Below are 26,370 nucleotides of genomic sequence, written 5' to 3' on the forward strand. Positions count from 1 at the left end.
CTTGGTACAGCCTTTCTGAAAGAAACTTCCCAATTCACCGTCCATGTCCGCTTTGTGCCTCCACGACGCTTCAAAGGTTCGCTCCATCACCGCTATATTAGTCAAGAACAATACGCACCACAACACACGATACCCACGACTATTTAACGTCCACACCTAAGGACCCAGCGCACACAACAACTGCGGAACCCGCACAGATTCTCCCATGGCTTCACCATCTCCCCCTCCGCCGAACACGTCCTTACCCGCACATTCTTCCATCAGCATCAATATTCTCCCCGAGGAAATCCTCCTCCAAGTGCTCGCATATCTCCTCGATACTAAGGCCCAAGACTCGCTGGGGAACAAGTCACCCTACAAGATGCCGGATCCATGCGACTACGCCGCGCTCCTCGAAACCTCCTTGGTGAACCGCAAGTTCCGCCGTACGGCCCAAGAAGTGCTGTTCAGCCATGTCGATCTAACCCGGCAGCCGGGCCGGCGAACAGTCCTGCTTCTACGCACTTTGACAGAGCGTGAGGGATCCAAGGAGTTGGGGCGGAAGACACAAGCGTTGAAGATGGAGTTTTGGCGATATGTTGATGAGTGGATGCGGCCATCCATGGTGAAATCCTTGGTGGAGGAGGTGCAGGGGTCAGGCATCCCTTCGCAGCACAAGGACCGCTGGATCGACGGTATTAGGAAGTGTGGGCTTTGGCGACGGCTCGGCGCGATGTTTCTGCTGCTGCCGAACCTGAAGGAGTTCGATTTGACTCTGGCGGGCGCGGGGTTTTGCATCCCCAGCCTCGACTTCCTCACCGGGTGCGGCGCATTCGCACATCTCCGCACACTCACGCTGCGCAATTTGAACGGATCGGATCTCATTCACTGCCTGCTGGAGACGGCGCAACTGCTTAGCAGCCGCTCGCTAAAGACGCTGGAACTGGTGAGCGGTCCGCGAAACCAGACATGTGAGAGCGCGGTGCCGAATGAGGTACTGGAGAAGGATTGGACGTGCAATATCGAGCAGCTTCGCCTGTTTGGCTTCTTCGCCAATAACCTTATCGAACGCCTCGTCGCGCGCTGCAACCGCCTCCGCTCACTCTCGTATACTGCATGGCCGGAAGGCCACGACATACAAGGCATATTCGACACCGCTCTTGCTGCCAAGGACACCCTTGAGGATCTCACATTTCGCATTAAGAGCGCGATGCATGATCCTGATTCGATCCTTGATCCCGCCCGATATTCCCTACACCTCGACCAGTATCCGAACCTCCGACGCGTAGAAGTCGGCGGCATGCCGGGTGTATCCCCTAACTGCCTCCCTCCCGTCATCGAAGAATTCCGCTTCACGCCCGACCGCACACTCATCGTACATAACGCGCGACAAACTGCCGATCTTGGACCCGACTTCCTCCAATTCCTCCGCAATATACCGCAGTACCTACCCTCGTTGAGGAAAGTCGTGGTTAGCGCTATGGAAGCTGTTGGGGTTGGAGCAGGTTAAGGAGGAGGTTGGTGGGTGTGGATTAGGCTAGATGAGACGGAGGTGGAGTACAGGGAATCGGAGGATAAGAGGAACGAGGAGGCACTTGCGAAGCGAGTGCAGGCGTTCCTTGCACAGAGCAAGTAAATGATGGAGGTGACAGCGGTAGCATATGTTCATATGGGTGTGTGGCGAATTAGACGGACACTGACTTAGCTGTCTGCGCGAGTAATCCAGAGAATTTAATCTCCTAGGTAGCTCCATCTCTTTCAAAGCGGACAGTATCCTCTCGTTCACCTTTCTGAGTTGAGATTGCGAGTGCAGCATGTACATGGGCAGCATTCTACTCCCTCCTACGCTAACCAAGTAGCATAGGCACCCAACCTAAATCCCAACCTTCTTACCTCCTCACTCTCAGCTTTCTGCCAAGACAACCTCAACGTTTCCACCCTCTTCTTCAGCTCCATATCCTCCATCTCATCTCTGAGTCCCATGAGCATCTCAGCCGCAAGCTCCACCCTCAAATGATCCAGTTTGGTCAGCCAACTCAACCGCGTCTTACTAATATCTCCTAAAGAGCACGCCACGCGCACTCGATCATCGCCCTGTACGTATTCCAATGCCTCCTTGAGCCGGGCAAACTTCTTGTGGTACATGGAGCCGGAAATCTGCTCGACGACCTTCGAGACGCGCTCTGAGAAGGCCTTGCTGTGCGCTTCGGGGTCCTCCGAGGAAGAGGAGTGCTGAGCAGCGTATTGGAGAAGCCACATCCGGTACTCGAATGTATCTGGCAGCACTTTCGGCCTGCGCCCTGGATCGCGCTCCCAGTCTCTTGTGCGTATGCCTTCTACGTATAGAACCATGGCCTCGACGATGGGTTTGTAGTACTCAGCCCACTCCTTGTCGATCTTATCACGCGTGGAGAAAGGCCAGAGTGGGCGCGTGAGCTTGTCAAGGCAGTAGAAATTCTCGTCGTCGTTCCAGAGCACGGCTGTATAGAGTGTGAGAAACTGTGCTTGGACGGCTTTCGGAGTAATTTGGCCTTTGAGTTGCGAAGAGTGACGCAGGAGGGTGGTGAGGCTCATAGTGTGGCTGTCGGCAATTATTGCGGGGCCCATGCCATAGCGGGAGAGCCATGCCCGTACGTCGGACTGGCTACTTAATTTAGAGTCGTCTTGGAGTTTCTTATTCAGGGTCCGGATGGGAGGTGGAGGCGCGACGGTAAAGGTCACGTACGCAACGTATTCCTCTAGCAGGGACAGCGGGAGATGAGAAGAACCGGCTGCCAGGAGGTCCTGCAAAATGTCCTTCTCGCGGGGCATGAGAGGAACCTTAAGCTCGCTTTGAGCGGCGACGTCGATGCCGAATTTGCGCAGGAAGAGGGAATTCCATCTACCGACCTGCTTCTTTAGGCCGGTAACGGTGGGCAGAATAACTCGCTCCATGTACGCGGCGCGGTGAGGAAAGTCTGGCGCTTCTTCTGGTTGGCGCCTCAAGAATGCGATGAGCGAGGTCAGTATGGGGGCGTGAGTCTCTGCAGAGTGCGCGGGATCGAGTTCAGGGAGCTCGAGCGTTTCGGTGGCGCGAGTCCAGTCAGCTTCAGATATTGGTTGGCGTTCACGCAGATTGCCTGCAATGGGTACTACGGTTTTGAGTGCCGCGAGAATCCTCTCAGTGAGCTCCGGCGGAGCTGATATAAGCATGTTGAGGAGACTTTCCACGACAGCGTACCGGATATCGACGTGGGAAGCTTTCTCAATTAGCTTAGATAGAGTGGATAGTGCGACCTCTTCCGGAACGTAATCCGCGCTATTAAGAAGCTGAGCTAGAAGTTTGACGGTAGTGATCTTGATGAAAGGCAGCCCATTCGCTTCCGAGGTACTCTCCGCTGGCGGCGAAGCCGCTTCGGCGTTAGCAGCTACCGGCCTGGGCGCGTCCTTTGCCTTGGCTTGCTCCTCCATTCTTTCGATAATAGCATTTGCGAAGGCAGAAATGCAGGCATGTGCGTCCGATTCTGGAAGCTGCTGGAAGAAGCCGCGGGAGAGGAGTCGCCGATGCCAGGAGCTAGAGTCCGGTCGTTGTATTACGGCGCGAATTGCCAGCTCTGAAGCAAGCCCCGGCCTATCACTCTGAGCAAGAAGCTCAATAAGCATAAACGCCAGTCGCTCGAGCTCGGCGAAGGTCGTAGCCTTAGGATCTGCGACCTCGAGAGTTTTCATGGTATTATCCGCGACCTGCGCCAGTACAGGCGTGGGCACATGCTTGATGTGAGCACGGAGTGCTGCGATGGCATCATCTTTGTTTAGTTTACCCTTCGACAGGAACTGCTCATCGAGATAGACCGAAGGATATCGAGCGTCTTCCTCCGAAGGGAATGGCTTGGACAAGATACGCATTTTAGACGAGTTGAAAGTATCCAGAAAGAGCAGTGCGGATATGATCTGGCCTTCTCGCATTGCAGGGTGTCCTTTCGCTCGTTCGTTTTGTTGCCAAGACCATATGCAGTCTATCTGGATTTCTGGCGCCGGAATCACAGCTGGGTACAGTTCCAGTGTGGAACGAACTGTGATCTTGCCGTATGCGGACTTCGTACCTATGTGTTTGGAAACATCGATATAGGTCAGCGTCTCCAGTTCCCTTGGCTTAATTGCGGGTTTTGGAGGTGGCAGGGGGTTCCATTCCTCGACTTCGGCTGGATTGTCGGCATTTGGAAGCAGACGCCATTCTTCAGGTTCATCCTCGGCTGGAGGTTTGAGTGGCCCAAAGTGAATGTACCGGCCTTGCGTGAGTTCCGTCTTCTGCCAATAACGGACTGCTTCCTCTGCGCTCATACGGGTTTCGCTCAGCGGACCGGTTGCGTGAGCCCATGCCCGCTCGATTCGGTCCTTTCTCTCGTCGTCCTCTAGTGTCGTTGGAACGAGCATCCTCAAAGCAGAAGCGTAATCATCAATAAACCTCCCAATGGCAGCCTGGGTTTCTTCATCTTTGGGAATAGGACTAAGGGCAAGGGCCGGATGAGGGAATACGGCTGCCTTCACGCGAGATGCAATATAAGGCGCTTGAGACTCCAGAGCCGGGTTATCCAAAATGTATGGTTCGATGAGATGCTGAACAGGGAGTCCGCGTGGAAAGGGTTCATGTAAGGTTGTAATTGCCGGATGAATAGTTCTGCGATACTTGCACCAGAGGTCGTCCCGTGCCTTTGCTAGCTCATCGAAGAAATGATAGGTGGACGGTTCCTCCGCTTTGAGAGTAGTTGGAAGAGATTGGTAATAACCCAGGATCCCTCCGACGGACTGCCCCAACAATCGCTCGTGACCAGGTGCCAGTGCTTTCTCCTCCACTGCCACAAGCATCGTTCCTGTGTCGTCCCAGAGGATGTCGTATAATTGTGCGTCAGATAGGTTTAGAAACGATTTTAGCTGAGACGAGCGTCGAATACGCTCCTGCACCACTGAAAAGAAAAGCCTAATACAGCCGCTCCAATTGCCCACGGAGAAGGAGGGCTCACGCAAGGCTGAACACAACGTGTCGAACAGTTCCTCCATGATTTGATTCGCAGCCTTGACGCGTTGACGAAGTTCCGAGGATGCTATACCTGGCTCAATTACTTCAGGAATGCCAGAAAGGAGTGTCGTGAGTTCCTGAGGGTAGAAATGGTGGAGCTCCTTCGCGGTGAGAGGGTCCCGTTTGAACCGACGCGCCCATTCAAAAGCTTCCTTGCACAACTTCAAGGATCCGCTAGCAATGGCATAATGCAGTGCAGTCCGGGCAAAAAATGCTCGCTGCTCCGGTGATGGGCTCGACATTGCCGATTTTCTCCGAGCTTGGCCAAGTCGTTCGGCGATATCTTCAGCTGCCTTCTGATGGCCGCTCCTCTGCAGAAGAACAGTCTGAAACATGTCCGGATCGCCACTAGCGCTGTCGGGTGTAGGACCATCGTCTAGAACTGTAACATGATCATAGCGCTTCCAAACAAGGTTGACATCGCCGTTTGTTTTCCGCATGCGAGTAAACAAGCCAAGAGCGTCCTGGGCGGGTAGCTTCCCCAGCAAGCTGCACGTCAGTGTTCTGTTCATTCCTTGGAAGTCGGCCTCGACATCCAAGTCTCGACCGCTAACAACCTGCATGCAGAACCTTAACAGCGTATAACGTCTCGACTTGGGAACACCCTCCATCAAGGGCTTAAACCGTCCGATCCCCACGTTCTCCATGCCTTCGTGGCTATAGGAGAGAAGAAAACCAAACTGGCTCTCGAACATCTCGGATCTGCGCGACCAGCAGAGCGCAACCAAGTGGAGGAGCCCATGGTGATGACGATGGAGTTTCCTGGCCATACCGGAATGTCTCTCCAGATAAGGTAACGTCAGATCAACGATCTCTTGTATCTTTACCCAGTCCACCCTTTTTCTTACAGCTCGCGTCAAAAGTGGCTCGACTAGGCTGTTAAGGAAGTATTCATCCGAGAGTTTGTCTGGCTCTTCCCGCGCCAGCCTTCGTAGAACTTGTAACGAAAATGCCATAGAGGTTGAGACTCCAGGTTCAGATGTCGTCTCTGGAGGAAAACCCGACAGAAGAGGGGACAGCCATTTTTCTCCGGAGGGATAACCTTCGAAGACGTAACGGAGTGCAAGTTTTCGTAGAGTGTCGGCATGATACTGCATGATGGCATTACGGCGAAGGCGGGTCCACTTTACGTCAGCGATACCATCGAGGACGCTAGAGACTACATCTTCGGTACACCCAAGTACAAGGCGCTGGTAATGTTTCAGTAGTGGTCGATGATCCGAAGTTTTGAGAGAGGCGTCCGGAAAGAGGCGTGGAAGCAGTGATTTGAACAGCTCAGTGAACACGGCTCTTTTCCTATCCACATCGCCACCTCTGGCGCTGAATCCGATTGCCAGACAAGCTCCCCTGACTTCTCGAACCGAAAGGTCGTGGAATATGTCAAGCAAACCTGGCACGCCGCCAAGCCCATCCCATGTCTCCTGCCATTGCGAAGAGGTGAGCATTTTCTGAAGGTGTTTGATCGCTAATCCGCGGACCTCGATCGATGCCTTTTGCTTCAATGTTTGTTGGAGGGTGGAATGCGAGGGCGAGATGCTGAGCCATATCTGGAGAATTGAGGGCGGATGGGAGCCGATCTCGACGAGGGAGATGAGCTGGCGTGTAATTTCTGCATTAGAGGAGTTGTTGAGCGCTTGTCGTAGATATTCAGCGACTTCACGTGGCGAGGAGGACCGTAACATAGCTGAGTCAAGCGGACTCGTCATTGTGGCCGTTGGGTTGTGGCTAAAAGCGTAAGAGTCGACCAGCTATCAACCTTGGGCGTGAAGTTGAACCGGCGTAAAGTCAAAAAGCTTCGAAAGGCACTGAAAAAGGCGGCGTTAGGCGGCGTGAGGCATGAGGAGATGATGAAATGCGGGGTCTACTCGGGTCCTGACTGGTAGGTGACTCAGCTGAGCACGTGCCGTTGCTACCCTATACTCCAAAAGTTCCTCCTGTATATTGAGATGCACGTATGTAACGTTGTTGATGGATCTGTGAAGACGGGTGATGATGCTGCCCAGGTGTTGTACAGAGGTGTCGGAGTGGGCGTGGCCAAATGCGGACTAGCGCAGATCAAACCTTCCTTCGAACCTTGGAATTAGATGCATCAGGACTTCTCGGCCACATGCATCAGATTCATCACGCCGACCATAGAGACGGAGCCACAGTCGGATGCGTCAATTTTTCCTCCACCTGCTGGTAAAGGCGCCTATAGCGACACGTCCTCTTTGACCTGGCAAACGCGCACGCATCGCGCTCCCGCTCTCGGTTCCGGCTGTCACCCACACATCACCAGCTAACTTCTTAACTCACTGCAACATAAGGCAAACTAGACGCAGACCTAAAGGGCAGATCTGAGGCCCTCGAATAGCAGATTCATGATTACACGTGGTGGCTGCCTGCTCGTGGGATTGGCTTTCCTTTCCTTCTCAATCCAACCAATGGAGGTCTGCCCACCCATGAGTGAATTTCACGGCGATATGGACTGCAATGTGAGTGGCAGCCTGCTGACTAAATATAGTTCTTCAACGTCCACAAGGCTGAGGGGTCGCCGCATATGACCTACTGCAGCAGCGCAAGTGTGGGGGCTGAGCAGGTGTGCGACGATCCGTTCAGCACCTTATCACACCTCGCACCATCCAAATATTAGAAGCCGCCTCCGATATAAAGGGGCCTACCAAATCCTACAGAATCTCTACCCAGTCGCTCGACAGTTTCTCTTCCACGCCCACGTCGCCATGTCGCCAATTTCGTTGCCGCGTCGGCAAGACAGCTCAGAAATCCTGATTTACACCCCTACTGGACGAACCCAACAAGGCTGGCGGTTCTTTATCAGACACAACATGACTATCGTTCTTGCCTTTCTTGCTGGCCTGAGTTGCACCGTTGCGGTCATCGTCTTCACGTTCTGGCTAAGCCAACAGATCCTCGAATGTCCTACTTGGTCGATCAACTGCACAATTTCAAAGAACATCGGTACAATACAGGGAATCATCACCGCAGTGTACGCCATCGGCTTGGCAACCCTGGCATACGCGACGCATTCACTTTCGGAGGCCGCCTTGTGGCCGTTGATCAATCAACGGCCCTTCACGATAAAAGAGGTGGAAACGTATTTGCAAGCCAGTCGCGGCTCGATAGCTTCTTCCCCTTTCGTCCTGAAGAACGCCCGGAGCGTCAACTCGGCCATTGTCATCTTATGCATCGTCACAGTCACCTTTCTCCCGCTTGCTGGTGCCCCTCTAACCGGCTACGTCTATAATTTACGCAATAGTTCGGCTCCATTCGAAAGTTACTATCAGCCTGGCGGAGGCATCGGGCCCCCTTTCATCCAAAGGTCTCCGCTTGAATCGTATCGCGATGCTCATAGTACGCTCTATAACTCCTGGGCCCTGGGCATTTCACGGGAGCCTATGCCAGAATATAGAGGATGGTTCATTGATCGCATCAACCTCACAAGGAGAGGCGATATGACTGTGGGTGCAGTTCGAGTCGATCAGAATATCTCTTGTCGGTCTTGGGAGCTCGATCCACCGCAGAAGAACGGATCCTCATTCGTGTTCCCCACCAGCATGGCGGAGCATCGCCGGCCCGATAATCGGACAAACGACCCGCACGTGCTAGTAAGGGCTATGCCACAGCTTGCCGTTTGGGCTCACGACTTCCGATTCCTCGCTCCAACTCGTACGCTCACAACGCTCGTTTTTGCCGCGCTGAATGGCTCGATTGGAGGAGGCTCCACGATTTCCTTGGATCACGACAAGATCAAGAATATCTCTAGCATGGCCTGCGATGTGGACGTCGCCCTTGTGGATGATACGCTTAAGATTGGAGAAGGCCAAGTTGGCAGGCCTACGCAGATCAATTCGATCACCCATCTACTCGTTGGTCGACCCAATAAGACCACACACGAAGGTCTTCATACGTACAATCCAAGCGACGGCAATACGCTGAACGAATTGGCACTCTGGTTCACAGTAGCGCCGATTACCGCCGGTGTCAGTCTCTTCGGAGCGCAGCCGATGTGGATGTACTCGGACAACGGGTTACCGCGACGGTATACATCTGCAAATGGAGGTTTCAACAGCGGATGGAATACGGAATACATCAAAAACTTCATTCGAATCTGCATTGGCTCGGCTGCGCAAGCGGAAAGTCGCATATGGCCCGATGGACCCCAGGTTACGATGTCATCTGCCGCCTATACAAGCAAACTAGATCCACATCGCGTCCCTCTGCTCCTCACACTGCCACTAATCATCATCTCCAGCGCAGTTCTGCTCTCGTTCTGGAATTCGCGACTTCATCGAAATCTGGAGATACCGATCATGCGAAAGGCGAATCTCAGTGAAATCCTCAAGAGCTCGCAGACGGAAGATATCATCACAGAAGCTGGCGAGGAGATGTTGGATCCAGGTCAACTGTCGAAGCTGAAACACCTCAAGGTGCGCTATCAGGAGGCTGAAGATGGTTTGTGGGGTCTGCAAAGCGACCAGAAGGGACCTTGTAAAAGTGGATGGGATCGACTTCCCAGGGTCGAGACGCTAAGCCATTATCCTTCGGCGACTTCGCTCGATAGACAGTGCTAATGATCTCTTATTTGGAACCGTTTTCGCATGGGCTGTCGCACTGTTGCAAACAAGGAGTTTGACGACCCACAAGTAGCGAAGTGGAGTAAAGTGCGCGAGGAGAAAAGAGAACATATCAGAGCACAGGACCGAGAGCCAAGTCCTTCATTAGATGAGTTGATAGGCGACCGCGAACGGCTCGGTTTGTGCTGCGACTGGGCGCCTAACCAAGTCGCTCCATCGAGGAGCTCGTCGGATATCCTCCTAGAGGTCATCAGCCCCATCAATCTTGCGAACGGTGCTTGGGTCATTCAATATGCCAGTATCACACCAGACCGGAGCTATCTCGTCGCCAAGCTTGGAAGTACTACAGGTGGATCAAGGGAGAAATCAATGCAGTCGCATCGTATTGCAGCCTCCGACGCGACAAGTCATCAATCGTCCCACTCGACTTAACACACCTCTATGAAGAGGCAGCTCTTACCTGCGGAAATATTTCTCGCTCAAGGGATCAAGACTTCATCGCCCGAGGCGATTCAAGATGCACTGTTTTGCTCAATGACAAACCAAGGAGCGAATAGGATCAAAGTTGTGGGGCCTCCAACAAGGCGGGCGTGATGCAATATACGATTCCCTTCAACCTAGTTATTGCCGATATCGAACACATTACAGGCACGTGAAGCATGTCTGCCTGGGCGAGGGGCTAGGCTCCGAAATTGTTCATCTTCAAGAACGATCTCGCTTACCGAATAGTGCGGAAAGACGGGTTTCCCGTCGAAAAAGACCTTGGGGTTATGGTGATGAGAGTTGAAAAGGGGTTACACAGCTCTGTCACCTCTGCTGTCTGCATGCAATCCTTTGCTCATTCACCGCCAAACCCACGACCAGATGAACTCACGCGCAGCATGCGATACCGCTGCAAAAAACGCTCACGTCTACGAGTACTCTCCCTAGCCAGCTCAACTCGACCCACCAGTCCCAAGAGAAGCGTTTATGCATTTTGTCCCTCATCCTTCGCACGCCGGATCCAAGACATCCGACTACAACATGATGCCGAAACGGAGAGCCGTTCTAATGCTGCGCCCGGATGATAGTTATAGAGCCGGATGGGGTCTATTGTAAAGAGACGGGGTTGTGGACAAAAGTCGCATTTGGAGGGAGTAATCGGCGTCAGCTCGCTGGTATTCGCGATTACTTAGCGTAAAACGCACGATGGGAATGTTCTAGATGCGTTTGTGGTCAGTGCTTGGATGCTGGCTCCTGGCGCTATCGTCATGACACTACACGCTCAGTACGAGCAGCTCGAGGTACGCCGGTACGAGGCCAAACACGCATTGAAACATTGTACTTCAGGCCAATACTGCTACCGCGGCAACTCTTCACTCTGAGGTCTCACGTCGCGGTAGAAACGACGGTGCGCCCTCGGTTCCGCTTATCAAAGCCTCTCCCGATGGCCTGCAGTAAGACATGTTGGGATTTTACCATCCGCTCTCTATCCAAGGCAATGCTAAGTGTACCACAAAGTTCGCTGCAGCTACGGAGAGTGGATGTTCTCCGGAATGTAGTCAAAGTCTCCTTTCCTTCATGGATCCCGGCGTGGGGTAGATCTGTAAGTCTATGCAGAGACATTCATGTCTCCTCATCCAAACCATGGAAAGCCCTCGCAACCGCCAAACTCACGACCGGATAGCTCATAATCCGATCATGCAAGCCATGCTTCACAACCTGCTCCCTCACAGCTCCACTCTTCCCTCTCCACTCGATTTCCCATCCGCCAGCGCCCAGCGCTACCCTCTTTTCCTTCTTCACTTCCTCGAGCTCTTCGAACGCCAGGGCAGCTTTCGGCTCTTCCATGGCGTTCACAGCGTGCCAAAACAGGACATCGGAGTGTATCCAAGGGATGTCGTAGTCGTCTTCGGCATGAATGAGGGTGATGTCGTACTTAGCCTTGTGCTTCTCGAGGACCATAGAGTCCAGGTGGCGAATCATAGCCGCAAGTTTATCCTTTGAAGGCCACTTGCTGATAATAAACCGGTTGAGAAGGGCCAAAAGCTTAGGAAAGAGCGCGATCGGCGATAGGAGCGGGATCGTCCCAGCCACTTTATACGTCTCGGTCAGAAGTTCGACATCAGCCATCGGAGCTACGAGAACCATGCCCGCGAAGAGTGTGGTCGGCGACTGTAGAGCAAGCTTATGCGCTAGTGAAAGGGTCACGGCTGTCCCGAGGGACTGGGCGAAGAGAACTATTCGTTCTGGCGGAACTGCTGCTGTTTCCAGGGCGAAATTGACGAGCGTGAGTGCGTCGGTAAGCAGGCCGGCTTCAGAGGGCCATCCAGTGCTGGTTCCGAAGCCGCGGTAGTCGATTGCGAGAATGTGGACGTTTGGCGCTGCTGCAGACATGGCGCGGTAACTCTGAGGCCGCCAGCCTGATCCGAGGGTTCCTGCTGCTCCATAGAAGTAGATGACGATCTGTGCCGTGGGGTCGTCCTTGAGTAGTTTGAATGATAGTCTCTCTTGGATGTTATTACATAAGCCGACGGGCTCCTTCTGTAGCTCCTTCTGGTGCTGACGGTAAACCTCGAGCGGAAGCACGTGCCATGCGTGCAGTGTCTCCCCGTCCGACGTCTTCAATTGGAAAGGTGTGACTTGGTTGCGGAGAAAGCCCCATTGCTCCGGTACGTTCACATCTTGAAACCATGTGAGCTTGACCCGATGCAGGTAAATGACATGGTCCTGCAGCGCCGGGATTGTGAGCAGCGATATGAAAGCGACGTAGATGCCAACGATCCCGGCGACAGTGCCAAAAAGTGGTTTCAGCACGGCTGAGGTGGAGACCATGACAATGAAAGCAATAGAGAGAATGACTTCGTATCGGACTGTTATTGGGATCGAAAATGTTGGGAGGACGGCGGCATGAGAGGAGAAGGGAGGTGGATGGAACTGTTTGTGATGGAGTTGGATGCACGGGAGAGCCCGTGTTGCGCTTCACGCCCCCGCAGCGCTTAACGAACCTATCACGATGCATTGTCCACTACCAAGGCCCGGCCCGTGCCCAATAGATCCTGCCGAATATATTGATCGGGACGGCGATGCTCACTGTGCCGCACTGCACAAAATGTTCATTGGATGTCCACCAAAAGCGATAAGGAGGTGGTGCAGGTACTCACACGAGATGGTCGTCCTTAAGCCTGAACCCAAGCACCTCTCCTCCCCAAGATTCGTTTTGCTTGCTGGCAAAGAGACGCACGCTCATGACGATATGATGGAGTCCTTTCTTCGCGGCAGCATCACTAGATGCTTTTGTCTCATCCTCCTCATCCTCCGAATCTTCGTTCTCCTATGCCGAGCCGAAGAGAACGTCGCAAAGGGAGACGACGGTTTTCCTATTCGCAACCTCGACAATGGATACGCTACTAGTAAAGACTTCTCGCTTCGAATAAAAGGCTGGGCAGGCCAGCCTAACTTTAGGGGTACCTTCGATATCCTCTGGACGTCCCTCGTTACTATCGGCATCAGCACATACTCCATGCTGTGCCTGAACGTACCCTCCCCGAAAGACACCCATCCCACGCTCATCTGGCGTCGACTACTCTGGATGTGCTTGGGAATCGTCGGTCCGGAATTTCCCTTGACATACGCTGCGGGACAATGGAGCCGAGCGAAGCATTCAGTTCAAGCGTTCCGGGACGCAGGGTACGAAGACTGGCACATGCGACAGGCCTTTTTCGCAGACATGGGAGGCTTCGTCTTTCATGCTCGCGACGGCGATCCCTTCCCATTGAATGCGACACAGCTCCTCTGGCTCGTTCGGCACGGCCACGTCGAGTATCCCAATATAACGCGCAAGGAGGTCTGGGACAGGTCCAAACAGGACACCTTCACGAAGATCATTACTGCGTTTCAGGTCGGGTACCTTATCTTGCAATGCACGGCGCGTGCGATCCAGAACCTCGCCATAACGACGCTCGAGCTCAACGCGGTCGCTATCGTAGTATGCTCGCTCATGACCTCGTACGCCTGGCTCCACAAGCCTGCAGACGTGCAAACGCCAATACACATATACTCACCCCGCACACTAGTCGAAATCACAGATAACATCCCATGGAGTCTTACGCCGCTGGATTTTGTAGACGAGAATGGCCCCGGCTATTCGGTGAACGTCCAGCCGTTCATGAAGATGCCAGTGATTCCTCCAGAGCGTCCGATACAGCGAATTCCGAACGACCGTTTTCCGATGAACCCTTACGGGCCGCAAGAGTACCTGCTGTGTTTCGCAACACTGGTGTTCACGGCGATCCACGTCGCAGGGTGGAACTTTGACTTTCCAACTTACACCGAGCGTCTCCTTTGGCGCATTTCGTCGCTCCTACTCTTTGGTATAACGGTCGCGTTCTGGTTCTTCGAGACGATCGCCTCTTGGACAAGGCTGGGGCGATGGAAGACAATCTACCTATATCTCTTCAATAAGCAGGGTCTGGAACGACACCGGCGACAAATGCAACACAGACAGATGACCATGATCAAGCGACAATTGAGTGAACTGCCCCTTCCCTGGGAGTTTGCGACGATTACGCCGCTCGCAATTGTTTATGGAATCGCAAGGCTGTATCTGATTATCGAGGCGTTTTTGGAGTTGAGAAACATCAATGGGAGTGCATATGTCAATGTTGAATGGACCGATTTCATTCCGCATGTTTAAGTTGCGGGATTGGTTGTATGAGGGAACCTCGATTGTGCCGCCGTTGCTTTCCTTTGCTATTCGTGTGTTCAGAAAACTTTGAACTCAACGAGTCTAACTTTCATGCCGCTCTTAGGGGTGAACACGAGCCGGAGCAAGTTGGCATTCACCGCCTTCCACTCTGCATTTGTGATCCCATTCGCAACGGATTCAGTGTAGTTTGCACCATTTGCATCCATCCACGCGCCGTTCTGCTCGACCTGGACCCGGTACTCCATCGGGACATCGAACCCCTGATCCTCATCCGCAAAGAAAGCGATTTCGGAGCGATTGACGGTCGTGCTCTCCCCAAAGTCGATCTGGAACCAGATTTCTGAGCCATTACCGATTGGCGTACTCCAGCCATTGGCGACTTCCCATTGCGGGAAGAACCAGATACGTCCGTCAATGCACCGATATATGTCAGTGTCGTTGACCCCAGGAACGGAGACGCTGCCTTTGGGATAAGGCCATGTGCTGTTAAGTTGGGTTGATTTGGCGATAGGTCGTGAGATCGGTGGTGGAGGGAGGCGGGAGATTGAGACATTGAGGCGAGCCAGGTCGGGAGACGAGGCAACGACCTCGCCGTCGACTTCGAGTTGCAGTCCCGCTTGGCCGTAGCGCGAGCCATCGGAGTCCCACTGCACTGCGATATCGTGACCATGGTATAGAATTCGGTCCGCGCGGAAGTAAGTGATGGAAGAAGCATCAGCCTGAGGATTGACCTCAAGAACATCGTCTGCGCTCGGCCGGATGCCGACAAGGCCAGTGAGTATGAGGTCGACGAACCCAGAGTGGAAGTAATGCGGCGAGCGTTGAAGGCCGACGACGGGGGCTCCGGTATCTGGGTAGTAGTCCTCTTCGAGATCCAAGATGCCGCCGCGCTCTGGATTGTAGTGAAGCTGCGCATATTGCTTGAGAAGGCGAGTGTAGTCCGAAGTGCCAACCACTCCAGCAGAGGCTCCTGTGGGGTAGTGGTCGAGGAAGTTCGCTAATCCTGTGAGGACCTGCGTCGTTTGGAATGGCCATACCGGGCCGTTCCATTGGCATTCCGGGTTCGTACCTTCGTATCGATACTGCCGCATGTAGTACTCGTAGCTAGGTTCAACGGTCCGGAGTCCGTGTGGGCCCTGTAGTTCGCTGGTATTGAGGGCATGCTTCCAGGCTTGAGCGTACTCCGAGTTATCGTCAGGCAGATCATGCGCCCAAGGAACAAAGCCTACCAGTTCCCGACCTCGGATAAAGTCCCAGTATTTGACGTAAGTGTTGTTGACGTAGTAGCGATCAATGAAGTGCTCGAAAGTAGAGTTCCAGAGGGCGTCCTGTACCCTAGATTTGATCGAGGCGGCCTGAGAGTCGAATGAATCGACAGTGTCCGTCATGCCACCGTTGAGAGCCGCAAGGTTGGCGATTGCTCTGGCGTTAGCGTACTGGTAACTGTTGATGCTGGGTCGGAAGCTAAACCCGCCGAAGAATCCGTCTTGCCCGCCACTGGCGTCAATGCTCGAGATGGTGTATTCTGTCGCATCCCGGATAGGTTCCACCCAGTAGAGGCTCTTAGAAGAGTCGTACGAGTCACTCCAGGCAGCATATACACTCTGCATAGGATCCAGCAGCCTTACAGCATCCTCTGCGACGCCATCGACTAGATACCCCTGCCAAACAGAGGTGGCCATGCTTTCGGAGAACTGTCGCGTGTTGCTGTTCGGACTGTACATGAATGTCGCATAGTCGCTTTTGAATCGCCGATCGCGGCACCATCGGCCCTCCAGAAGATGAAAACCGGTTGCGTCGTTCAGAGAAGCCCAAGGGGTGGTCTGCCAGCTGACATCGTTGAGGAACTCTGTCGAGATGAAGCCGTTCGCACCGAGATCGCGCTGGTGGGCGCGAAAAATATTCCACCGGTAGTAGTAAACGTCAGTGATTTCGGAATCACTTGATTCGAAGAAAGGAATACGGTCGCGGTACCATGGCGCATCGTTCCCGAAGTACTGCTTTACTATGGCGTCGGCATCAAGGGCAGCAAGAGCACCGGGAAGAAAGAAGGCGGAAACCCAGTAACGTGTTGATTTCATAGTCGCATCGTTCACGTGCGTGATATCCTCTTGACTATCGTTCTGGCAGAGAGAAGGAAGCTTGGCTTTTGTATCCGACGCGGTGGGCGATGAACATCCCTAAACCTAGGTGACGGCATCGTGGTGGGATTCGTCGTTCATCTCTATTGAAGCGGCACCTTGCCTGAAAAAGGCAGGCGAGACGTCGAATCGCAGTAGCTGGGAGCGAATTTCTCCGTCGGCCACACTCCGGATGGGAATAATTAGATGAGCCCCGCTCTTCCCCGCAAATCATTCACGCATCTACCTTGTCGATGACGGACGCGCTTGAGGCTCGCTCGCTACCAGAATGCCGTGGAGACATGGCATGGATAGGAGCGTAGGCATGGGCCAGAACCTAGCATGCCGCACGTTTCTCCGGGCATATAACCCGGCAGCTGGAGTCGATCGTCGACATGCAGGAGACCCGCATCGTTTCCGGCTAAGAGTGAAGAACTGCCGATGGAATTGCAGAGTTATAGCTAAAAAGAGATGAATATATGGATGAGAAGTGTGAGGTGGAAGTGCCAGAGGGCTCTGATATCCGAGGTTTCAAGGCCGCGACATTTGACTATTCCAAATCCAGCTTAGCGCATTCACGACATCACATACAATGGCGTTCCAATCACACTCCTACTAAATAAAACCTGTCTCCGTCTAGTCTGAGAGATATCGGCGCAATTCTCATCCGCATATACGTCCTCCAGCGCTGGCCGCCTATCTCCAGATATTCGACGGCAGAAGTGGGGTCGCCCACCGAAAGTGGGGACAATTTATCGACCAAATCCTTCCCATTCGATCCGTTCACTTCTCTTCTTTCTTATGTGAAACTCCCTGTTATGCCTTAGTACTGTAATCATGTCCTCCCTGCCTCCAGACTACTTAAACAAGATCTACGCCGGCGTCCTGGGGAAACTAATCGGCGTCTACCTGGGTCGGCCGTTCGAAAACTGGACATATCACGAAATCCTGGAAAAGCTAGGCCCAGTTCACTACTACGTCCACGAGCAACTCGATCTCCCTCTAGTCGTGATCGACGACGACGTCTCCGGCACCTTTGCCTTCGTTCGCGCCCTGGACGAGCATGGAGCGAAGCCCAATCTCACGAGCGAGGAGGTGTGGTTGAATCAGGTGATTGAGAAGAAGACAATCTTCTGGTGGGGCGGGCACGGCATATCAACCGAGCATACTGCGTTCAATAACTTGAAGAAGGGTATCAGGCCGCCAGCCAGTGGCTCGATAGCCGCAAATGGAAAAACGATAGCGGAGCAAATTGGCGCGCAAATCTTCATCGACGGTTGGGCGCTCGTAAGCCCTGGTAATCCTGCATTTGCTGCCAGACTTGCGGAAGCAGCTGCGCGAGTAAGCCACGACGGCGTCGCCGTCCATGCAGCGGTGCTGTGGGCGGCCATGGAGGCCGAAGCGTTCAAATCAAAAGACGTGAACCACCTTCTAAACACGGGTCTCTCTTCTATCCCGTCGGACTCGCCGCTTCGAGGCCTAATATCCGATATCCGAAGCTGGGTTGAAGAAGATGGCAATTGGGAAAAGACCCGCCAACGTATCGAAGATAACTACGGATACGACAAGTACACCGGCATATGCCACATGATACCCAACCACGGCATCATGATCATGGCGCTCCTATACGGCGCCCACGACTTCAGCACCGCGATGCACATCATCAACACTTCCGGGTGGGACACAGACTGCAACTCCGGAAACATTGGCTGCCTACTCGCTATTATGCACGGCCTCGCTGCTTTCGAGAACGATAAAGGACTAGATTGGCGCGGGCCGCTGGCTGATCGCGCCCTGATCTCAAGCGCAGACGGCGGATACTCGATCAACGACGCCGTCCGACTAACCTACTCCCTCGCAAATCTCGCCCTCAAACTCGCCGGCGAAGAACCTCTTAACCCCCCAAAAGGCGGCGCGCAATGGCATTTCTCCCTCCCCGGCAGCGTGCAAGGTTTCCAAACAACCTCACCACCAGAAACCATCACCATCGCCCAAAGCCTCGCGAACGGTGTGCCCGCGCTAGGAATCCACATCCACTCCCCCCTTCCCTCCTCCACTCCCATAGAAGTCCTCACGCAAACTTTCACGCCCCTCGGTGTCCTCCAGGTATCCCGGGACTACGAAATGATGGCCTGCCCATTAATCTACCCAGGCCAACTCCTCACCGCCACGCTCTCCGCGGACGCCCAAAACACCGGCCCCGCAAGCATCACTATATGCGTGAAAGCATACGACTACACCGACGAGCTGATCATGCTAGAGAGTCTAGAGCTAGTTCTTGTGCCGGGGAAGCTAGATAGCTTAACGTGGACAGCGCCGAAAGAGGCGGAGAACAGGCCAATTCAGGCAGTTGGGATTGCTGTTCGGGGCTCTAGTGCGCCGCTCGAGGGGACGGTGTGGCTGAGGAGCCTAAAGTGCGAGGGGACGCCTAAGATGACGCTAAAAAGGCCAGAGAAAGGAAGCGGAAGTGCGAGGTTCTGGCAGCGCGCTTTCGTATCTTCCGTGCACAAAGCGCACACGTCGATGGGTCCATCCTTTTACCTCGCGCAAGGGCACAGCGAAGGCGTATTCGTCACCGGAACCCGCGAGTGGTCAGACTACTCCATTAACGTGTCCTCTTTCTGCATGCACCTCGGCTCATCCTCCGGCATAATCGTGCGCTACCAATCCCTAAACCGCTGGCACGCCGTTCAATTCCGCAAAGACGACGGTAAGGGCTACGTCGCTATCGTCAAGGCGCGGGATGAGCGGAGAGAGGAACTAGCCAGAGCCGAGTTCGACTGGGCGTTGGATGTGAAGTATACGGTGACTGTGGCGCTGCTGGGAAACGCGATGTCTGCCGTTGTAGGGGATAGGGATGGGAGGAAGGGTGTGGAGGTGCAGGCTTCAGATTTCGAGTATGAGGGTGGAGGAGCGGGGTTTGTTGTTAGCGAAGGATGTGTGAGTGCGGATAGTATTCAGGTTTGTTGAGGTGAGCGCAAGGAAGATACTGCGCCGATATCACCTTACTCCTCAAAGATGGTCGGCGATAGCTGACCAGTTTTCGAAAGATGTCATCCCTTCCCGGATCAAAGTTCTAGATCGTTCGTAGGGGTTGTCTATAAATTTTGCATCAAGACTGCAAGGCTCCCTTATGACCAGGGACCTACAAAAGCTATCCGCTACCCTCTAACCCATTCCAGTATCTCCATAAGCACTCTACATCGGTGTCGCAAACACCAAAGCCACACCATCATCGCCCACTGTAACAACCCTCTCCCCCCCACCACCCTGCACGAACCCCATAATGCCTCCTCCCTCGCCGCCACCCCGATGTCCTCTCCACTCCCCTACGAGGCCCTTGGCTGCAGCCGCCGTTCCGCCTCTTGCGTCCCACCGCTTCAACACGCCATCATACCCCGCGCTCGTCAGCAACCACGCATCGGCGCCTTCTTTCTTCAAGAAATCTACCTTCACGACGGCTTGTGGCTGCTCCTCATCCGCATGCGCATCCTCAATGCGACGCCGGATCGCAAACCGATGAGCAGTGTCAAAAAGCGTGATGCTGCCGTCGACGTTGCCGGCTGCAAGAAGAGTGAGGGGCGGTGACGAGAAGGAGAGGGATTCGACGTTATCGGTGCCTGCTTGTAGGCTCGCCAATATCTGACCCACCTGACCTGCTGAGCTCGCGCCGCCTTTAACGGCTGCTTGTTTGCTGCCACCAGCTTTGCTCTTCGCGCCGGCACCGCCAGATGAGGTAGATGGCTGAGGTGCGGAGACGCGCGGGAGCCCAATGATGCGGACCTGGCCTTCAGGACCGCCCACTGCGACGAAGGAGCCGGAAGGGGCGACAGCGACGCTGTAGAGGCCGCCTTCGATGCGGAAGCGTTCGTCCACTCCGGTCAGGCCGACGACTGCTTGCGAATTCGAGGTTGAGGTGAGGCCTTGCGCAGCGGCATCCCCGAAGACATCCCACACGTACAGACTTGAGTCCTCAGATACCGTAGCCAGTAGCGCGCCATCCGGACTCCATGAGCCCGCGGTACACGTTTCTGTGTGCAAGTAGTACGCCTGCAGGACCTGGAGCTCGGTGCCCTTCTCTGTAGATAGTTGGTAGACCCAGACGCTGCCGTCGCTAGCGCCCAGAGCTACAACGTTCGCATGGTCGGGCGAGGGATTCGTGGCCAGCCAGTTGATTTCTTCCACCTCTTGCGCCTCGGCTAGGAACTTCCATTTCTTGCCATCTGGCACACCCTGCCAGACGCGTAATTTTCCATCCAATCCTGCGGTGGCGAGAAACTGCCCTTTTGGTTCCGAGAAGACAATCGCGTTGATAGAATCCTTATGTCCCTCCAATTTAAACAAGCTCTTTAACCCCTCTCGTTCTTTCGGCTGCCCACTTGCACTTGCTTGCGCGGGTGGCTGTGACGATACATCAAACACATATCCAACGTCGTCCCCGCCGCCGGTAGCCACAATCTCCGGATGAACTGGGTGCTGCGCTATGCAGAAGATGCTGTCCGTGTGTGCGTCAAAATGCGCACTCGAATCGTTCTGTAGCTGGATCTCCATCTGCATGTCCTGGCCACCTTCCTCAGCCTCCTCATCCGACTCCATCGGTACATCTCCGTCGTCTGCTATCTCTTCTCCCGCCTCTTCGGCGTCGAGCATGTCGTCTCCTTCGTGGACGTCCTCATCCTCGTGATGGTGAGGCTGGTTCGGGTTTGGGACGGCCATTTCTGCGTTCTCCCTTCAATTTCTGATCTGCGGTTGCGCGGTATGGTACGTAGTGGTTTCAGAAGCGTCTGCCCGGCCCGTAGAAATCCTTATAAGGCGGCGTCGTGGTGTTGTGCTTAGAAATGCGGATCTCGAAAGTCCAAGAACCTTTTATTTTCGGGCGAACATCGGAGTTCTGGAGGGGCAGAACGCCGACGTCATTGGTAATCGATAGGCTAAGGGAGCACGTGACTTTCGGAGCCCGGCCTCACCTTCAGGTTGCTACAATTCTGAATAGGGCAAGAATGCATTGCGTCTACGCTGACTCTGATGTTTACTTCTACATCTAGAACATCCCTCAAAATGCAGATATACAACAAGGTACCGCCGAGATATACCACAGATATTTACAGCTTGCTTCCAGCCTGCCTCCTCTTCTCTTTCTCCCTGTCGCGTAGGAACCTCCTCAAAATCTTGCCGGAGGGACTCTTCGGGATCTGATCGATAAATTCTATACCGCCAGTAATCCACTTGTAGCGTGCCTTGTGCTCTTCGACGTGCTTCTGGATCTGGCGTGCGAGCATGCGATCACTCTCCTCGAGGCCTACGGAGGGCGACTTGACGACGAATGCTTTGGGGACTTCACCCGACTTTTCGTCGGGGACCTGGATTACGGCGCAGTCATTGACGGCAGGGTGCGTGAGGAGATGTGCTTCGAGCTCTGCGGGAGCGACTTGGTGGCCCTGTTGAATGATTAGTTCCGCTATCACGATCATCATCAGCTGTCGGAAAGCATACGCACCTTGACCTTGATTAGCTCCTTGATTCGGTCAACGATGAAGACATGTTCGTGCCCAGACGGCGCCTTCCGTATCAGGGCCTCGTCGCCAGTCCGCATATAGCCATCCTGGAAAGTCTCCTTGTTGGCCGTGTCGTTGTCGAGATACCCTAGCACGACCGAGGGCGACTTGACCAGCAGCTCTCCTGGCTGGTCGTAACCAGTGATCTCATTTCCCTCCAGAGTGACGATCTTACACTCGACGCCCGGAAGAAGCGAGCCCGAGGAGCCATACCAGATATCCTCAGGTGAAGTCGAGCATACAACAGTGCTTGTCTCCGTGAGGCCTGAACACCTGTTAGCCAAACGGGATGCGAGAAGCGAGAAGCGCTAGCAAGCATACCGTAACCCTGTCGGATCTTCCAGCTGGGGAAGAGCTTATGCAGGTCCTCCGCTGTTTCGTGGCCGAGCGGCGCCGCACCAGTGAATATCGACCACACGCTGCTGAGATCGTACTTGTCGAGGACGATCTTGTTCTTCGTCATCAGGATGATGATCGGAGGCACCTATCGTCGTTAGCTCATTACTCAGCGGGTGGGAGCTAATAGCTTACCAAGAACAACGACCCAATCTTGTATTTTTGGATTGCTTCGAGCGTTTGCGTAAAGTCAAACTTGGGCAGCACTATTACGCCGTCGCCGCGATAGACGGATGCGTGGCAGATGACAACGAGGCCGTAGATGTGGGACATGGGCAAGAGACCGAGGACATTTTCTGTGTATGCGGACTGAGTTAGAGGTTGGCGCTTGGTGTCCCGGAACGGCCGCTCGTAAGTCTCGATCTGGACTAGTGCTAGTTAGGCTCATGCTGTGGCGCATACGGAGAGGATGGCTTACTGGTGTTTGCAATGACGTTCCTGTGAGAGATCATGACGCCTTTCTACGAGGGAGATTAGGCAACGCATCCAGGACGGTTTGTGGTCGCTTACCGGAAGGCCTGACGTGCCGCTGGAATAGCAGAGGAAGGCGGTCTTCTTTGCGCCATCACCCTTCTGCCACTTTAGTGGCTCCAGGCGGTCCAGCTTCTGGCCCTCGCGAATGAAGTCGTCCACCGTCTTCATGCCGCTTGGCGCGCCCTTGCCGCCCGTGAACTCCTTTGGCACATCTAAAATGTATATGCGATTGTCCGGGATTCCGGACTTCCTCGCAGCCTCTTTCGCGGTCACCAAGAGCGGGAGGCAGGTAAACAGGCATTTCGCGCCCGAGTTCTTCAGCTGGAATTCGAGCTCGGGCGCGCTGTAGGCGGCATTCGCGGGCGTCTGGATACCCCCCAGGCGATGGGTGGCCCAGGCTAGTGGTAGCGCGTCGAGCTGTCAGACATCAGCATTGTTACATCCGCCAGCGCAAAGCGGGCTCACCGTGTTGACAGAGAAGACGCCAATGACCTTGTCCCACTCCGAGCCCTTGTTCGGGTGCCACCCAAGCTCCTTCGCGAGCCCGCGCGCCAGATAGTCGACGCGCTCCTTGACCTCCAAGCTTGAGTATTCCTTCCCCGACAGCCCGCAGGTGAACGGCGCCCTCGAGTATCCGAGCGGGTGTCGGCCGTAGTGCTCGTCGAGCATGAAGTCGGCGATAGTGATGGAGTCTGGCGGGTCATAGTCGAGCGGCGGCACCCAGGACGGCGCGTAGAAAGGCATTTTGAGCTGCCTTCTCTCGAGTCAATGGTAGATGTCTGCAGTCAGGCACTGCGCCGCGCCTATTGCCAAGCTTCTCGAGGGAACTGGAGAGGTTGAACGGCGGCGGTCAGGGAGAGGGAGCGGACACGGCACGGGGGCCTTTAAAGAGGAGCTCTGCGGCTTCGGGTGACGCTAGCAAGCATCGGATGCGTGTATCGGCCATGGACCCGGCCACCAAGCCGGCGGGGCGAGCTTGCGGAGATGCCTCGAAGCGAAGAAAGCTGGGGTAGTTGAGCCGAGGTATCAGTCCCATTACGGCTTAGCGTCAGGGCTGGCGCTGGGTGCGGCATCCTCGCAGCATCCGGCGATAGACCTCCGGGCATCAAATGCTCGTTACAATTTACATATTGGCATCCGTTATCATGGCAGCGCTCGGATTACCCGCTCGCCCTGATCGTCATCATTCACTGCTTCACCTTAGCTCGCCACGCTCGCCTCAAGAATTGGGACTACGCACCTTGAGTGAAGGAGTGAAAGATGCCCCACCTTAGAATTGAAGCCTTCTTGTGTGCGTGACGACAACTGCTAGGCCTTCACCTGTACTCGAGCTTTCGTGTCGACCTTCTTCATATTGCTCATCTCCTCTCCTCTTGACCACAATCGCCGCAGACTTACCTCAACCGCCACCGACCTGCGATTCCCCACAGTTCTCCGTCGCAGCCGCCAACCGCGCTTATCGCGAGTGTCCGTCAGCAATGGCTCGTACAAAGGGCAAGAGGAGCTCGACCGGCTCCAAGGGCACCGCCCTATCAAGCGTCTTCAGCCCAGATCCGGCAGCATTCGATGCGTCCGGATCGCCGTTAAGCGACTACCCAGACGATCTGTCCGACTGCTCTGAAGCGCAAGGGGAGAAGCAGGCAACTTTGTCCCGAATCCTGGAGTCTCCCTCTAAGCCGCCGCAGCCGCAGAATCGTACGCCTAGGCGTTCCAAGCTAAAGGCCGGCCAGGGCCTCTTTCCGACGCCGTCTCCAAAGCGGACGAAGCTGAGCAAGCATGAAACTACGTCTCCGCTTACCTTAACCCAGGTTCCGCCAGAGCCATCCGGTCGCACTCTCAGGGCCTCGCAGCGTAAGGCCAGCGAGACTGGCTTCCCCTCGCCTTCCCCAAAGCGCGTGAAGCTGAGCAAAGATGAAGCTACTTCTCAAGCAAAGCCACGCCCTACCAGAGGCACCAAGCCCGAAGATGTTGCTCAATCTACCCCGGCGCGAGGTGGCCGAAACAAGCAACCGTCCACCAGGTTCACCCCAAGGCGTTCCATTCGAGCAAACTCTGCTCCTGGAGCCCGAAAAGCTAAATCCCTGATCGTTCGTTTGCCGTACAAGTCACCTGCTTCTCTTGCCAGGACTCGACAGCAACAGATAACAAGTCCAGACACTCGAAGCCCACATACGCCTGCCAGTCATGCTGGTGAACGCACTGGCCACATCGAAAGCACACCTTCGCATGTTGGACCAGGAGTGAAACCCCTACTAGTTCCTCGCACTTCAAAATGGCAGGCAGGACTCGATCGTATCCTCGAGCATCCCACTTCTACCGGCCCGGAATCAACCTCACAAGAATTCGAACTCGACGCTCAAAACATGGTAGATCATCCCTCCGAGGGTTCTCAAGAGCAGTTTGCTCAGCCAGCGCTTGAGCCAATCGCTCCTTCCAGTCCAGCATCTATCGCCTCGGCGGAGGATCTCGAAGAGGGTGCCACCGAATCAGCCATCCTAGGCCCTCGCGCGGCAGAACACACAAAGGATGGCAGCCAACTCAATCCCGCATTCACTCAACCTTTCGATCTCGATATCGGTCAGGCCATCGTTCAATCTCCACCCACGCCTCTTCAACATCCTCCATGGCGTAAGTTTTTGCACCTTACTTGGCACACAATACTAACGAAGATATAGAAGGCCCATCTCCAGCCGAAGAAGATCGTATAGGCTATCAAGAATACTCGATGCCCGCATCTCATCGAAACGACCAGCTTCTGGCTCTCGCTCAAGAGTTGCTCGCCCCTTGTTCCACTGTACCCAAACCGGAGCCTAGCGCTCGTCCCGAAGTGTGGGCAGATACTCGCCAGGAGTTGTGCGAGACATTGCACTATTTCCGCGCCCATCAGGGCGGCTGCTATAGCAGCGCCGGCAACGCTCGAGCTTTTCTTCACGATAAAGAAAGCCACCCACGCGATTTCATGGATGCAAGCGTCATTATCGCTCGCGCCGGTGGTGGCATGGTCAAGGACAAGGACGCTAAAAAGATGAGGATGGGAAAAGACCAGAGCGAGAACAGCTATGTTACCTCTCTGAGGACTAGCATGAAATTCTTCAACCCGGTTGTCATCATCACCGGCGCCGACAACCCGTGCTGTCCCTCGAAGCCTCCGCAGACATATTGCGTGCTTGACTACTTCAAGCCGACTCAAGTCTGGTGGGAGAAGACCAAGGGCGTGAAGGTTCTACGGTATCGATTTGAGAAACTCAACACAAAGAAAGCCTCATGGTGGCAGCCAAAAGACGCCGAAGAGGTCGCTAAACCTGGCTCACTGCCCCCGCCGATTATCCAATCCTGCTCCACTTGTGGAAAAGATTCGGATCAAATCTATTTGGAAGGCTGGATGTGCTTGCAACCAGGCTGCTCCGCTTTCTGGAAAATACCGGGACTGTTCGGCGACTTCCAAGAGCCTAACGAGGCTTCGCTCACCTACGATCCCCGATTCCTCAAGCAGAAGACCGCATGGCCGAACGACGACCATGTCTACCCC

At 54.5% G+C, this 26,370-nt stretch overlaps 9 protein-coding genes across 9 annotated transcripts; 5 read left to right on the forward strand and 4 right to left on the reverse strand.

Annotated features, from left to right (window-relative positions):
* Positions 1–205: 205 nt before the first annotated feature.
* On the forward strand, positions 206–1,489 carry BU26DRAFT_603867 (uncharacterized protein; the record flags this gene model as incomplete). The annotated part of the gene is made up of 1 exon (XM_033835471.1): positions 206–1,489. One exon carries the CDS (start codon positions 206–208, stop codon positions 1,487–1,489), a length of 1,284 nt encoding a protein of 427 aa, XP_033686458.1.
* Positions 1,490–1,583: 94 nt separating this feature from the next.
* Positions 1,584–6,741, reverse strand: BU26DRAFT_539765 (uncharacterized protein; the record flags this gene model as incomplete). Its single annotated transcript, XM_033831524.1, has 2 exons — positions 1,584–3,749; positions 3,780–6,741. The coding sequence occupies 2 exons, from the start codon at positions 6,739–6,741 to the stop codon at positions 1,822–1,824; spliced, it is 4,890 nt and encodes a 1,629-aa protein (XP_033686459.1). The 3' UTR covers positions 1,584–1,821.
* Positions 6,742–7,755: 1,014 nt separating this feature from the next.
* On the forward strand, positions 7,756–9,606 carry BU26DRAFT_424249 (uncharacterized protein; the record flags this gene model as incomplete). Its single annotated transcript, XM_033823560.1, has 1 exon — positions 7,756–9,606. One exon carries the CDS (start codon positions 7,756–7,758, stop codon positions 9,604–9,606), a length of 1,851 nt encoding a protein of 616 aa, XP_033686460.1.
* A 27-nt stretch (positions 9,607–9,633) lies between these two features.
* On the forward strand, positions 9,634–10,041 carry BU26DRAFT_563393 (uncharacterized protein; the record flags this gene model as incomplete). The annotated part of the gene is made up of 1 exon (XM_033833164.1): positions 9,634–10,041. The coding sequence occupies one exon, from the start codon at positions 9,634–9,636 to the stop codon at positions 10,039–10,041; it is 408 nt and encodes a 135-aa protein (XP_033686461.1).
* Positions 10,042–10,931: 890 nt separating this feature from the next.
* BU26DRAFT_518112 (alpha/beta-hydrolase) lies at positions 10,932–12,516 on the reverse strand. The gene has a single exon (XM_033828735.1). The coding sequence runs from the start codon at positions 12,421–12,423 to the stop codon at positions 11,215–11,217; it is 1,209 nt and encodes a 402-aa protein (XP_033686462.1). The 5' UTR covers positions 12,424–12,516; the 3' UTR covers positions 10,932–11,214.
* A 184-nt stretch (positions 12,517–12,700) lies between these two features.
* Positions 12,701–14,284, forward strand: BU26DRAFT_530281 (uncharacterized protein; the record flags this gene model as incomplete). Its single annotated transcript, XM_033830951.1, has 3 exons — positions 12,701–12,744; positions 13,003–13,576; positions 13,616–14,284. 3 exons carry the CDS (start codon positions 12,701–12,703, stop codon positions 14,282–14,284), a joined length of 1,287 nt encoding a protein of 428 aa, XP_033686463.1.
* Positions 14,285–14,318: 34 nt separating this feature from the next.
* BU26DRAFT_283656 (uncharacterized protein) lies at positions 14,319–16,518 on the reverse strand. Its single transcript, XM_033821536.1, has one exon. It carries the CDS (start codon positions 16,375–16,377, stop codon positions 14,353–14,355), a length of 2,025 nt encoding a protein of 674 aa, XP_033686464.1. The 5' UTR covers positions 16,378–16,518; the 3' UTR covers positions 14,319–14,352.
* Positions 16,519–17,146: 628 nt separating this feature from the next.
* On the forward strand, positions 17,147–19,462 carry BU26DRAFT_283668 (ADP-ribosylglycohydrolase). The gene has a single exon (XM_033821537.1). It carries the CDS (start codon positions 17,254–17,256, stop codon positions 19,384–19,386), a length of 2,133 nt encoding a protein of 710 aa, XP_033686465.1. The 5' UTR covers positions 17,147–17,253; the 3' UTR covers positions 19,387–19,462.
* Positions 19,463–19,465: 3 nt separating this feature from the next.
* BU26DRAFT_539770 (acetyl-CoA synthetase-like protein) lies at positions 19,466–23,803 on the reverse strand. Its single transcript, XM_033831525.1, has 8 exons — positions 23,307–23,803; positions 22,878–23,258; positions 22,786–22,828; positions 22,503–22,735; positions 22,293–22,455; positions 21,914–22,236; positions 21,523–21,854; positions 19,466–21,145 (listed from the first exon to the last, which is right to left on the reverse strand). The coding sequence occupies exons 1-8, from the start codon at positions 23,583–23,585 to the stop codon at positions 19,615–19,617; spliced, it is 3,285 nt and encodes a 1,094-aa protein (XP_033686466.1). The 5' UTR covers positions 23,586–23,803; the 3' UTR covers positions 19,466–19,614.
* Positions 23,804–26,370: the final 2,567 nt, after the last annotated feature.

The sequence above is a fragment of the Trematosphaeria pertusa genome (genome assembly GCF_010094035.1).
Source record: "Trematosphaeria pertusa strain CBS 122368 unplaced genomic scaffold BU26scaffold_5, whole genome shotgun sequence".
NCBI classification, from domain to species: Eukaryota; Fungi; Ascomycota; class Dothideomycetes; order Pleosporales; family Trematosphaeriaceae; genus Trematosphaeria; species Trematosphaeria pertusa.